Here is a 13,800-nt window from a genome sequence, read left to right as displayed (position 1 = left end):
CCCATTTCTTTTCTATTACTTTTATTTCACCTCCACAGAGCGAGGACTAAAAGCTCTGGAGAAGAGGATTCCCCCCCCCAGCACTGCTGGACCGTGGCTGAGGAAGACTTCTCCTGGCCACTCCCTCTTCCAACCCCCCTCATTGAGAGTCACTGAGTTTTTTAACTCAAACAGTTTAAAAACAGAAGCTCTCTTTACGTCACTACGTGCCCCGTTAATATTAATGGACCCAATATTAATGTCTGCCATGGTGTAAATCAAATCTGCAGCTCTAACAGAGAGACAGACAACAATCAATAAGAGGATGTATTTAAACATAATAATCATCATCATCATCATCATCATTTTGATCATTTTTCAGCATAAAACAACCTGTTGGAAGCATTTCTGAAATCAAGTTTGATCTTTTCTCACCTCTAGTTTTAGTTTAAAGACACGAACATGAATTTCTAGAATAATAAGGCTGATTGTGAAACAGGATTTTTTTTTTTTTTGATTCAGTGGCTAAAATTAGACGTTGCACCATCTAGGCTAAATCTTACACCTATTCAAAAGTAGACGGCCTATTAATGCTAAGTGCTATAAGCTATATTTTTTATTCTGTTTTTAGGAGGATGTATTTTATGTTTTAGTTTTAAATGCTGAGCCACGTCTAAGACAATTTTCTGTCACTACCAGGCGGGGAGCTCCGGTCCTCTGAAATGAGGCCAACCAGGAAGTAACTTAAAACTGCATTCTATCAAAAGGCCACCAGGGGGCGACCGTTTTGGTGTCAAAAGGACTTCCGTCTCTATACAAGTCAATGGAGAATTCACCAACTTCTCACTTGATTTCTAACCTCAGTAAACGTTTTCAAAATGTGTTTATGGTCTCAATCGCTAGTTTAAATTGACCTCGTCTGTATTGAATGTTCCTTCTTTCCTTCCTTCCTCTTTTCCTTTCTCCCTCCTCCCTTCCTTACTCCCTCCTCCCTTCCTTCCTTCCTCACTCCTTCTCTCTTTCCTCCCTTCCTTCTTTCCTTCTGTCCTTCCTTCCTCCCTCCCTCCTTCTTTCCTTCCTCCCTTCCTTCCTTCGTTCCTTCCCTTCTTCCTTCCTACCTTCTTCCCTTCCTTCTTTCCTCTGTCCTTCTTTCCTTCCTTCCTCTTTTCCTTTCTCCCTCCCTCCCTCCTTCCTTTTTCCCTCCTTCCGTCCTACCTTCCTTCCTTCTTTCCTCCGTCCTTCCTTCCTCCCTCCCTTCTATCGTCCCTCCCTCCTTCCTTCCATCTGTCTTTCCTCCCTCCCGCCCTCCTTCCCTCCTTCCTTCCTTCCTTCCTTCCTTCTTCCTCCCTTCCTTCCTTCCTTCCTTCCTTCCTTCCTTCTTCCTCCCTTCCTTCCTTCCTCCCTCCCTTCCTTCTCAAGGACAACAGGAAGTTTAAAGCCTTCTTCAATGCAGTATGATGTTCATTTGGGACATTTTGGCCTCCCTGATTTTATATGTGACGATAAAGCAGGGTATGCATTAGGGCGTGGCTACGTGGTGATTGACAGGTTGATTGGTTCACAGGTTCAGGAGGGCGCCTCATGCTCCTCCTGATGCCCATAAAAAGTAGAATCCCTGTTTTTATTTTTCCCAGCATGCACCTGTAATGTTCAAGATGGCGCTGCTCAGATCCGATACTATTGGCCTCCGAGCAGCAGTCCACAAACCAATGGGTGACGTCACGGATGTTACGTCCATTTCTTATTTACAGTCTATGGTCACGACAGACAACAAAGTTTCTGAATCTGAATCTAAAATAATTGATTTCAACGTTATTTTTGCAGACAGATACGTGCGTGTTTACATTCTTGTTTGATCAGATTGTAACGTGAACGGCCTCCGAGTCATTAACACAGAGGATAAAGTAACAGTCTGACTCTTGATAAGCTGAATAAATGTATCTTTATCATCATAATCATCATCATCATCATCACATCTTTGGCTTTAGTCACCAGTTTCATACATCTCCAGTATACTGAAAGCTTTCTCTCTTCTGAGTCGAGTCACAGATCTAATAAAACCAGAGATCAGGGAAGAAATGTTGAAACGTTTTAATACTTTATTGCAATGATTTCTCCATCACATAAACACAAAACACTCATTTTCCCACATTTTATTGAAAATTTTACAAAAAATAAATAAAGAAATCAAACATACGTACATACTTTAATGAAATACAAGTAATAAAAAAGAAGAAGTGGGCAACAACAACAACAAAAAAACCTCCGACCTTTAGTTTGTGCTAGGAACTATTTTATGTTTTCCACAAAGTAGGATGTAATTTGCTCTTCCTCCTCCTCCTCATCACACTTTCTCAATGATGTGAATGAGAACGTGTGTCCAAACTTTTGACTGGTATATACACACAGACTGTATATAAGGTATATTCACATAAATATAAACAAATACATAAATAGACGGGATTAAAATTAAATGGATTAAAAAAACACACATTTTAAATTAAATGACAATAAATGATCCAACTACTTTCAGCACAGTTAAAGTAATTTGCGGGAGAGTCGCGTGGTGTTGCGGTGCAGCGTTACGTCATTACATAAACAAAGCGTCACGTGGTCAGAGGAAACCGGAAGTGGCGACTCACCGTCTGCTCAGCAAAACATAAACATCAGACTGAAGAAGAAGAAGAAGAAGAAGAAGAAGAAGAAGAATAACATTAAGAAGAAAAACATTAAGATGAAGATGGAGATGAAGATGGAGACTCTCCTCTGAAGGGTTAGATGTGGTCGGTCTGAAGCAGAGTTTACCCGCCGTCAGACGAACATGGAGGAATAACAAGGTTCTCTCTGGCTTTAATAGTTAGCCTAGCCTAGCCTAGCTTAGCTTAGCTAGCTTAGCTCCATGGCTTCCCCCGCCGGACTCCCCCCTCTTGGCCCGGACAGAGCCTCCTCCTCCCCCGGCTCTCACTGCGGGGCCAGGCCGCCTCACCGGCCCCCCGCGGCCCCGGTGCTTCCTCCCGGTGTGATGGCGGAGTCGGTAGATGACGCGGAGGGTCTGTACGTGGCGGTGGAGCGGTGTCCGCTCTGCAGCACTTCCCGCCGCAGACTCACCTGCGCCCGCTGCGTGCAGGCCGGAGACTTCACTCACCTGGACGTCAGGAACACGGAGAGGAGCACGGAGAGGTGAGGGGGGGGGGGGGGGGGGGGGGGTAGGGTTACGGTTATCCCGGGGGCCCGAGGACCGGAGGACCGACCTGCCGGTGTTTGGGTTTAACTGTCACTCAGCTCTGCGTTAATGTCTCCCTTTAAATATTAATAACAATAATAATAAACTGATTTACTGCTGTTAACTTCTGATTAAAGTCATGTTATTAACTACCTGCTAGCTAAGCTGCTGCCACGTGAGTCACAGATTCAATCAGCTGATCGGATCATTAATTAAAACACATTTTAATATTTTCAGCTTTCTGAAATAATTCGTGATTTATGTAAAAAAAATAAATAAATAAATAGTGATTTATGTTTTTATCATCTTCTGCTGCTGAAGTCTCATTAAATGATTCACATGAAGCTTTAAAACAGAAAGCTGTGGTTTGATTTATTATTTAATAACTGATTTAATATCTATATTAGCATTAGCATTAGCAGCTGTTATTAGCAGCTAGCTGTTAGCTGTTAGCTCAGTCTGTTATTGTCAGCTAACCTGCTTAAAATAACCTTCATAGCTCTCAGTTTACCAAACTAGGCCCCGCGGACCGCCGGGGGTCGCTGAGCAGCTTCCAGGGACAAAAACAACAACAACACTTTAAAACTGGTTTATTGAAATAAACAAAAATAAAAGACAAACAAATAAGAGTGTAAAGATCTGCTCACTGTTAATATCTGAGCTCATTTTAATTAACTGAAGTCTGTAGAGAAAATATCAGTACCTGTGATATTAATAATTAATTTAGTTTAATGAAGTCATTATTAGTATAAGTCCACTTAAATACACTGTAGGTGATAAAATATGTAATATCTATCATTCTTTTGTGGTTACACCATTTGACATTTTCAGGAGCATTCAGTCTTACTTTTGGTAAAAAAAAATTGTTTAATGTCATTTCAAATAATATAAAACCAACAAAAATACTAAATGTACATTTTTAATGTTTCATTCTGCAGATTCATTGAAAAGTTGGAGCGACTGAAGAAGCTGAAAGAGGAAAAGGAGCAGCTGCAGCAGAGGTGACACCACTGATATCACATTACTCACACTCACACACAAACACACATGCACATGCACACACACATGCACACACACACACACACACACACACACACACACACACACACACACACATGCACACACACACACACACACATATATATATATATACACTGATTATGACCACCTGCCTAGTATTGTGTTGTTCCTCTCTGAGTCTGAAGGTTTGTTGTGTTATTGGGAGGAAAGGAGGGAAGGAAGGAAGGAAAGGAGGGAAGGAAGGAAAGGAGGGAGGGAGGGAGGAAAAGGAGGGAAGGAAGGAAGGAAAGGAGGGAGGGAGGGAGGGAGGAAAGAAGGAAGGAAAGGAGGGAGGGAGGGAGGAAGGAAGGAAGGAAGGAAGGGAGGAAAGGAGGGAGGGAGGGAAGGAGGAAAGAAGGAAGGGAGGAAGGAAAGAAAGGAGGAAGGAAAGGAGGGAGGGAGGGAGGGAGGAAGGAAGGAAAGAAGGAAGGGAGGAAGAAGGGAGGAAAAGAGGAAAGGAGGGAGGGAGGAAAGAAGGAAGGGAGGGAGGAAAGAAAGGAGGAAGGAAAGGAGGGAGGGAAGGAGGAAAGAAGGAAGGGAGGAAGGAAAGGAGGGAGGGAGGGAGGAAAGAAGGAACAGTCAAAACAGACGGGGTGAATTTGACCCGGTAGGAGGACAGGAAGTTAACCTGTTGTGTTATTAGCAGCAGATCCTCTCAGGCCTGTTAGTAGCGAGGTGCAGCCTCATGGATCAGACGTGTTTGTGGAGCAACATCACAGATGATCCAACACATCATTCTGGTTGTTGTGATCCGGAGCCGTCTGAGCTTTGTGTCTCATTATCCTGCTGAGAGAGAGCATCAGTGCTGAGGGTCAAAGGGTCAAAGGGTTCCCAGCAGAACATCACCCATCACACTGCCTTCTTCCCATAATGCACCCTGGTACCATCAGCCGTCCACGTAATCCATCAGACCAGCAGACCTTCTTCCATCGCTCCGTGGTCCAGTTCTGATGCTCACCGGCTCATGTTGGTGCTGTGTGTGTCTGACAGCTTTCTATCAGAACCAGCATGAACTTCTTCATGAGCTGGTCTGTAGATCAGACCACACGGACCTTAACCCATGATCCTGGTTCCGGATCACTGCAGACCAGGAACCAGGAGAGGCTCTGATCCGACTGATGTTTGCTCCACTAACAGAAGCCATGAAGAAGAATCACTGTTCCTGTTAAAATGTTATAAACACACATCAGTGAACCTCGTTGTATTAATCAGCTCTTCCTCCTCTTCCTCCTCTTCCTCTTCCTCCTCCTCTCTTCTTCCTCCTCTTCCTCCTCTTCCTCTTCCTCCTCCTCCTCTTCCTGCCCTTCCTCCTCCTCCTCCTCCTCTCTTCTTCCTCATCTTCCTCCTCCTCTCTCTTCTCCTCCTCTCTCTTCTCCTCCTCCTCTTCCTCCTCCTCTTCCTATTCCTCTTCCTCCTATTCCTCTTCCTCCTCCACTCTTCCTCCTCTTCCTTGTCCTCTTCCTCCTCCACTCTTCCTCCTCTTCCTTGTCCTCTTCCTCCTCCTCCTCCCCCTCATCTTCTCCTCCCCCTCATCTTCCTCATCCTCCTCCTCCTCTCCTCCTCATCCTCCTCCTCTTCTTCTCCTCCTCCTTCTTCTTCTTCCTCCTCTTCCTGCCCTTCCTCCTCCTCCTCTTCCTATTCCTCTTCCTCCTATTCCTCTTCCTCGTCCTCTTCCTCCTCCACTCTTCCTCCTCTTCCTTGTCCTCTTCCTCCTCCTCCTCCCCCTCATCTTCCTCATCCTCTTCCTCCTCCTCTTCCTCCCCCTCATCTTCCTCATCCTCTTCCTCCTCCTCCTCTCCTCCTCATCCTCCTCCTCCTCTTCCTCCTCCTCCTCTCCTCCTCATCCTCCTCCTCTTCTTTCTCCTCCTCCTCTTCTTCTTCTTCCTCCTCCTCCTCTTCCTGCCATTCCTCCTCCTCTTCCTCCTCCTCCTCCTCTTCCTCCTCCTCAGAGTGATCGAGGCCATGGACAGGAAGCTGCAGGCTGATGAGATGGTGAGTATCAGAGTACTAACAGGAAGTTGACGTGTTTTATCTGCTGAGTCACATGACTGATGAAGACCTTCCTCCTCAGAAGTGGAAGATCATGTCGTGTAAGATGAAGATCGAGCAGCTGAAGGAGGCGGTCGCCTGGGGCAACGAGGAGGTGAAGAGTGGTGAGTGTCCTCCTGCTCACATGATGCTCCTCATCTTCCTCACAGTCACTTCCTCACATTCCTCCTATTCCTCTTCCTCGTCCTCCTCCTCCCTCCCCTTCCTCCCCTCCTTCTTCTCCTTTCTCCTCTTCCTCCCCCTCTTCCTCCTCTTCGTCCACCTCCTCCCCCTCTTCCTCCTACTCTTCGTCCTCCTCCCTCCTCTTCCTCACATTCCTCTCCAACTTTCACCTCCTCCTCCCTCCTGCCACCTCTCTTCCCTCTCCCCTTTTCCTTCTCCTTTTTCCTCCTCCTCCTCTTCCCCACACTCCTCTTCTTCTTCGTCCTCCTCCTTTCTCCGCTTTCTCCTCCTCCCTCCTCTTCCTCTCACTCCTCTTCTTCCTCCTCCTCCGCTTCCTCTTCCTGGTCCTCCTCCCCCCTTTCTTGCTCCCCCTCTTCTTCCCCCTCTTCTTCCTCACACTCCTCTTCTTCTTCCTCCTCCTCTTCCTCGTCCTCCTCCTATTCCTCACACTCCTCTTCTTCTTCCTCCTCCTCCTCTTCCTCGTCCTCCTCCTCCCTCCTCTTCCTCACACTCCTCTTCTTCTTCCTCCTCTTCCTCGTCCTCCTCCTCCCTCCTGTTCATCACACTCCTCTCCCTACACCCTCTCCAACTTTCCCCTCCTCCCCCCTGTAATATCCCCCCCAGATAAGGAGGTGCTGCTGCGCTCCCAGGAGGAGAGCCAGCGGCTGCAGCGTCGTGCCGGCCGTCACCAGGAGAAACGGGATAAGATCGAGCGTCACAACCGTCGTCTTGGCGACCTGCAGGAGCGGCGCGGCCGTGAGCTGGCGGTCCGACTGGAGCAGCTGGCGGCGCTGCGGAGGGAACACATCCTGGAGCTCACTACACACATCTTCCTCACACAGGAGGAGAAGCTGGGCACCAGGTGACCTCTGACCTCCGAAGAAGAAGGAAAGAAAGGAGGGAGGAAGGAAGGAAAGGAGGGAGGAAGAAGGAAGGAAAGGAGGGAGGGAGGAAGGAAGAATGAAGGAAGGAGGGAGGGAGGGAGGGAGGGAAGGAAAGGGGGGAGGGAGGAAGAATGAAGGAAGGAGGGAGGGAGGAAAGAAGGGAGGGAGGGAGAAAGGAAGGAAAGGAGGGAGGGAGGAAGGAAGAATGAAGGAAGGAGGGAGGGAGGGAGGAAAGAAGGAAGGAGGGAGAAGGAAAGAGGAAGGAAGGAAAAGGACAGGAAAGAAGGAAGGTAATGGGGAGGAAAGGAAGAGAGAAGGAGGGAGGGAAGGAAAGATGGAGGGAGGGAGGAAAGAGAGAAGGAGGGAGGAAGGACAGAAGGAAGGAATGAAGGAAGGAAGGAAAGAAGGACAGAGGAAAGAAGGAAGGAAAGAAGGAAGGAAGGAAAGAAGGAAGGTAATGGGGAGGAAAGAAGGAACAGTCAGACGGGGTTAATTTGACCCGGGTTGACAACAGGAAGTTTAACCTATTAAGGGACTGATGGCAGCCCCTGCATGTTTCCCTCAGAGACCCCGCGGACGTGGTGGCGGAGTGCGACCCCGCGCTGACCTCCAGCACGGTGAGCGAGCTGGCCGAGGCTCGGCGCACCACCTACCTGTCGGGCCGCTGGATCTGGGACGATCAGAACGGAGAGACGAGCATCAGCATCACGGGAGCGCCCGTCACGTTGCCTAGCAACGGGGACTGCTCCGCCTACTACACCTGGGTGGAGGAGAAGAGCACCAATCAGGGGCCAGGTGAGGGGGCGGGGCTTACACTCACTACATGTAGTTTAGGGTGGAGGAGCAGCTCTGATGACCTCATGATGTTGTGTGTGTGACCTTTGACCTCCCGTCCTGCAGAGTTGGACCACATCAACCCGGCTCACACGATCAGCGCAGCGCTTTGTTACGCAACGCAGCTCGTCACCATCCTGTCCCACATCCTGGACGTCAACCTGCCCAAGAAGCTCTGCAACAGGTAGGAAGCTCTGCAACAGGTAGGAAGCTCTGCAACAGGTAGGAAGCTCTATAACAGGTAGGAAGCAACATGTAGGAAGCTCTATAACAGGTAGGAAGCTCTGCAACAGGTAGGAAGCTCTATAACAGGTAGGAAGCAGCGGGTAGGAAGCAGCGGGTAGGAAGCTCTGCAACAGGTAGGAAGCTCTATAACAGGTAGGAAGCAACAGGTAGGAAGCTCTGCAACAGGTAGGAAGCAACAGGTAGAAAGCTCTGCAACAGGTAGGAAGCAACAGGTAGGAAGCAGCGGGTAGGAAGCAGCGGGTAGGAAGCTCTGCAACAGGTAGGAAGCAGCAGGTAGGAAGCAGCAGGCAGGAAGCAGCAGGTAGGAAGCAGCAGGTAGGAAGCAGCAGGTAGGAAGCAGCAGGTAGGAAGTAGCAGGTAGGAAGCAGCGGGTAGGAAGCAGCGGGTAGGAAGCAGCGGGTAGGAAGCAGCAGGTAGGAAGTAGCGGGTAGGAAGCAGCAGGTAGGAAGCTCTATAACAGGAAGCAGCAGGCAGGAAGCAGCAGGCAGGAAGCAGCAGGTAGGAAGCAGCAGGTAGGAAGCAGCAGGTAGGAAGCAGCAGGTAGGAAGCTCTATAACAGGAAGCAGCAGGTAGGAAGCAGCAGGTAGGAAGTAGCAGGTAGGAAGCTCTATAACAGGAAGCATGTCATGTGATGTGTAACTCTTTGTGTTGCAGTGAGTTCTGCGGAGAGAATCTGAGCAGATATCGATTCACCAGAGCGCTGAGTAAACTAAACACCAACATCCTCCATCTGTGCTTCTCCCAGGTACACACAAACACACACACACACACACAGTAACACACACACACACACACACACACACAGAGTCACAGTAACACACACACACAGTAACACACACACACACAATAACACACACACACACAGTAACACACACACACACACACACACACACACAGTAACACACACACACACACACACACACACAGTAACACACACACACACACACACACAGTAACACACACACACACACACACAGTAACACACACACAGTAATACACACACACACACACACACACACAGTAACACACACACAGTAACACACACACACACACACACACACACAGTAACACACACTTTATTATATCAGATATCTGCAAACTAATTACCTCTGTGTGTATTACTGTGTGTGTGTGTCTGTGTGTGTATTATTGTGTGTGTCTGTGTGTGTATTATTGTGTGTGTGTGTGTGTGTGTGTATTACTGTGTGTGTGTGTGTGTGTGTGTGTGTGTGTGTATTACTGTGTGTGTGTGTTACTGTGTGTGTGTTACTGTGTGTGTGTGTGTATAACTCTGTGTCTGTGTGTGTGTGTGTGTGTGTGTGTATAACTCTGTGTCTGTGTGTGTATTATTGTGTGTGTGTGTGTGTGTGTGTGTGTGTGTGTGTGTGTGTGTGTGTGTGTGTGTGTGTGTGTGTGTGTGCAGCATGTGGACAGTGAGAAGCTTCACCCTCATCACACTCTGAGGAACATCATGTTTCTCGTTTCCCCCGACAACGACAACCTGGGCAGGTGAGCGACAGCCAATCAGATCAGTTCTCAGGTCAGCTGACATGTTTACAGCTGGAATCATTACTACTTTATATATTATATATATATATATTATTTATATATTTATACATTTATTTATCACTGTGAGGTGATGAATAAATAATAATTGATAATGAATATAATAGCTAGTAGCAGCTCTGTGTAGTTAGCATCGCCATACTGATGACATCACTGCTGCTGAGTGTCAACAACCAGCAAACTGATCACATGTCTCTGGTTCTGGTTCAGGACGGGTCCGTTCGAGGTGAGCGCTGACCTGGAGGAGTCGATGGAGTTCGTGGAGCCGGAGGCGGCCGGACCGGCGGAGGAGAGCGGAGACGAGGCGGGTAACGGACGAGGAGACGGACCTGGGGACGGACTGGGAGACGGTGCCCAGTCCTCGATTCTGTGATATCCCATCGCAGGTAAGACACCTGAAGTACACACGAAACAATGAAGGAGCCTATATGTGTATATATCATAGACTGTATATATAAGGGACGTAACATCCGTGACCTCACCCATTGGTTTGTGGACTGCTGCTCGGAGGCCGATAGTATGGGACCTGAGGCAGCGCCATCTTGAAAATTTCAGGTGCATGCTGGGAAAAATAATAACAGGGATTCTACTTATATGGGCATCAGGAGGAGCATGAGGCGCCCTCCTGAACCTGTGAACCAATCAACCTGTCAATCACCCACGTAGCCACGCCCTAATGCATACCCTGCTTTATCGTCACATATAAAATCAGGGAGGCCAAAATGTCCAAATGAACATCATACTGCATTGAAGAAGGCTTTAAACTAGCGATTGAGACCATAAACACATTTTGAAAACGTTTACTGAGGTTAGAAATCAAGTGAGAAGTTGGTGAATTCTCCATTGACTTGTATAGAGACGGAAGTCCTTTTGACACCAAAACGGTCGCCCCCTGGTGGCCTTTTGATAGAATGCAGTTTTAAGTTACTTCCTGGTTGGCCTCATTTCAGAGGACCGGAACTCCCCACCTGGTTTATATATATAAACACAGCAGCTGATCCTGTTTTACATAAAATATAAAAACATGATCAGAAGCTTCATCCTCACTTCTGATAACTTTATTGATCGATTGATTGATAGAAAGGACAAATACATGAAACTCCACAATAACCACATTCTTCCTCCTCTTCCTCTTCCTCTTCTTCCTCCTGCAGTCCATGGATCTTTCCCAGAGTGCATTGCAGGTGTCCCAGCCCTCAGCGAATACAGGAGGGATGATCTCATCGGCCGCCGCCCTCCGTTACTTCCTGGTTCCGAGCGTACACGGGCCAGCGCTGAACCGGGTCAGAGGAGGAGCGAGACTCTGAGCTGGTTTAGACTGGATGAGGTCAGGGGTCAGAGGTCAGGGGTCAGCCAGGTAGACAGACTTTAACCTGATTGGATGATCTGACCTAACTATTGTTTTATGTTTCCATGGAAACAGCCGTGAGACGTTAACGATGAAACGTTTTAAAACATCACCAGCAGAACGTCAGCGAGCTGCCGTTAAGGTTATTAATTCATATGTTTTATTAATTAACAACTTTAGGCCAATATAGATATTATATAAATGTTATAGATATCATTATGAATGAATTCACAGCGTTGGATCATCATGATTTGTATTTATTTTATTATTAACGAACCTGAAGATAATTAATAAAACATCGATGACAGAACGTTGAAGCACAAACAGAATAAACCCAAAATATTCAGTTTCTTTAAAGCTTCGTATAGTTATAGTATAAACAACCTGCTGCTGTCACATGACTTCAAATTCAATATAAAAGACGTTTAAATGATTTTAAAAACTTTTTGTTTATTAAAGATTTTAAATTGATTCATTTTTTGAGTTCTTTACCCAAAGTTTACCTGCTGATCTGAGACCATGAATACACTCACCTGTCTGTCTCTCTCTCTCTCTCTCTGTCTCTCTCTCTCTCTCTCTCTCTCTCTCTGTCTCTCTCTCTCTCTCTGTCTCTCTGTCTCTCTGTCTCTCTCTCTCTCTCTCTCTCTCTCTCTCTCTTTCTCTCTCTCTCTCTCTCTCTGTCTCTCTCTCTCTCTCTCTCTCTCTCTCTCTGTCTCTCTCTCTCTCTCTCTCTCTCTTCTCTGTCTCTCTCTCTCTCTCTCTCTCTCTGTCTCTCTCTGTCTCTCTCTCTCTCTCTGTCTCTCTCTGTCTCTCTCTCTCTCTCTCTCTGTCTCTCTCTCTCTGTCTCTCTCTGTCTCTCTCTGTCTCTCTCTCTCTCTCTCTCTCTCTCTCTCTCTCTCTCTCTCTGTCTCTCTCTGTCTCTCTCTCTCTCTCTGTCTCTCCCTCTCTGTCTCTCTGTCTCTCTCTGTCTCTCTCTCTGTCTCTCTCTCTCTGTCTCTCTCTCTCTCTCTCTGTCTCTCTCTGTCTCTCCCTCTCTGTCTCTCTCTGTCTCTCTCTCTCTGTTCTCTCTGTCTCTCTCTCTCTGTCTCTCTCTCTCTCTCTCTGTCTCTCTCTCTCTGTCTCTCTGTCTCTCTCTCTCTGTCCTCTCTCTCTCTCTCTCTGTCTCTCTCTCTCTCTCTCTCTCTCTCTCTCTCTTCTCACTACAAAGGGAAAGTTTTATTTTTACGTTGATGCGTTAGTTTTTTACGTCTGTGTGACTGCAGGCGATAACAAGCATCCTTTGGTTACCATGGTGATAAGGAACCAGTTTGGTTACCATGGCGATAAGGAACCCTGTTTACAGACCTGCTGAAGAGGATCTGAGACCGTTTGAGACACTAAAACGTTCAATTCAGCTTCATGAAAAGCTGCGACGTTCCGACGAGTTTTAACGAGACAGCCGAACACTTCCTGCTCCTCATGAACCAGTCTGAACCGGTTTAAACCAGTCTGAACCGGTTTAAACAGTCTGAACCGGTCTGAACCAGTATGAACCAGTATGAACCAGTTCTGAACCGGTTTAAACCAGTCTGAACCAGTTTAAAACCAGTGTGACCCAGTCTGAACCGGTTTAAACCAGTCTGAACCGGTCTACTGGGCCGGTAGTCTGGAGGAGCTGCTCGTCGGGCTTCCTCGTGCGGTTTGAAGGTGTGAGGATGTTTCTGTGTTGCCATGACAACGTTTGAAAATAAAATCCAGTTTTCTGCTTTTAGACTCGTGTGAATAAAAGTTTTTCTTATTTAAAAAAGAGAAAATGTGTTTGACTGAATCTCTGCTGCTCTACAAGGCATCATGTTTTACTGCTCTCTGAATGTGAGTTAGTGTAGAGATTAACTATGAGTCAATATGAACAGTATGTAAAGGGTTAAATCTGACTTGAACACACACACAGGGACACAATGCTGTGCACGTGAGTGTGCTTGTGACAGTTTAGTGAGCAGCAGATTAGCCTGTTAGTAATGTTTGGTATGTTGAGGGAAATCCTGCCGAAAGCTGCAGAAGAAGAAGAAACGTCCACCTGATCAGCTGATCACATGACATCACAGTCAGCTGTCCTGAGGAAGACCTGCAGATGTGAAGAAAGCTCCAGAAGACTTCAATGTTCTCTGATGTCAACATGAGAAGAGTTAGAAGGTCATAAAAAGTCACAACTATAAACATGAAATCTGTTTTTTAAAGTTCAATTAAGAATCAAATAAAGTTGTAATAAATGTATGTTGATGATGAAACTCAGAATATAAACCTGGTTAAGAGTTTCTGGCTGACTTGTTTCCTCAGTGAGATTAAAGGGTTTAGTGTGTTTGTGTGTGAGGCTCAGAGCTGGTGGAGCAGAGCTACGCTTCGTTCAGCATGAAGTCTGTCGTGTTTCTGCTGCTCTGTTTGTCTCCAGCTGTCAGTCAGAGTCACGGACA

General features: G+C 46.9%; 1 protein-coding gene across 1 annotated transcript; it reads left to right on the top strand.

Moving 5' to 3' along the window:
• Positions 1-2,610: 2,610 nt before the first annotated feature.
• Positions 2,611-12,081, top strand: atg14 (autophagy related 14). Its single transcript, XM_062439957.1, is given in 13 exon segments — positions 2,611-3,159; positions 4,141-4,203; positions 6,211-6,253; positions 6,333-6,414; positions 7,097-7,334; positions 7,922-8,151; positions 8,257-8,374; positions 9,091-9,181; positions 9,860-9,945; positions 10,213-10,309; positions 10,311-10,388; positions 11,157-11,237; positions 11,239-12,081. Coding segments are annotated over 13 exon segments (1,530 nt in total). The 5' UTR covers positions 2,611-2,878; the 3' UTR covers positions 11,281-12,081.
• Positions 12,082-13,800: the final 1,719 nt, after the last annotated feature.

Source organism: Scomber scombrus, chromosome 19 (assembly GCF_963691925.1).
Source record: "Scomber scombrus chromosome 19, fScoSco1.1, whole genome shotgun sequence".
NCBI classification, from domain to species: domain Eukaryota; kingdom Metazoa; phylum Chordata; class Actinopteri; order Scombriformes; family Scombridae; genus Scomber; species Scomber scombrus.
The sequence above is the reverse complement of the archived record's forward strand: the minus strand, read 5'-3'. Positions and strand labels throughout refer to the sequence as shown.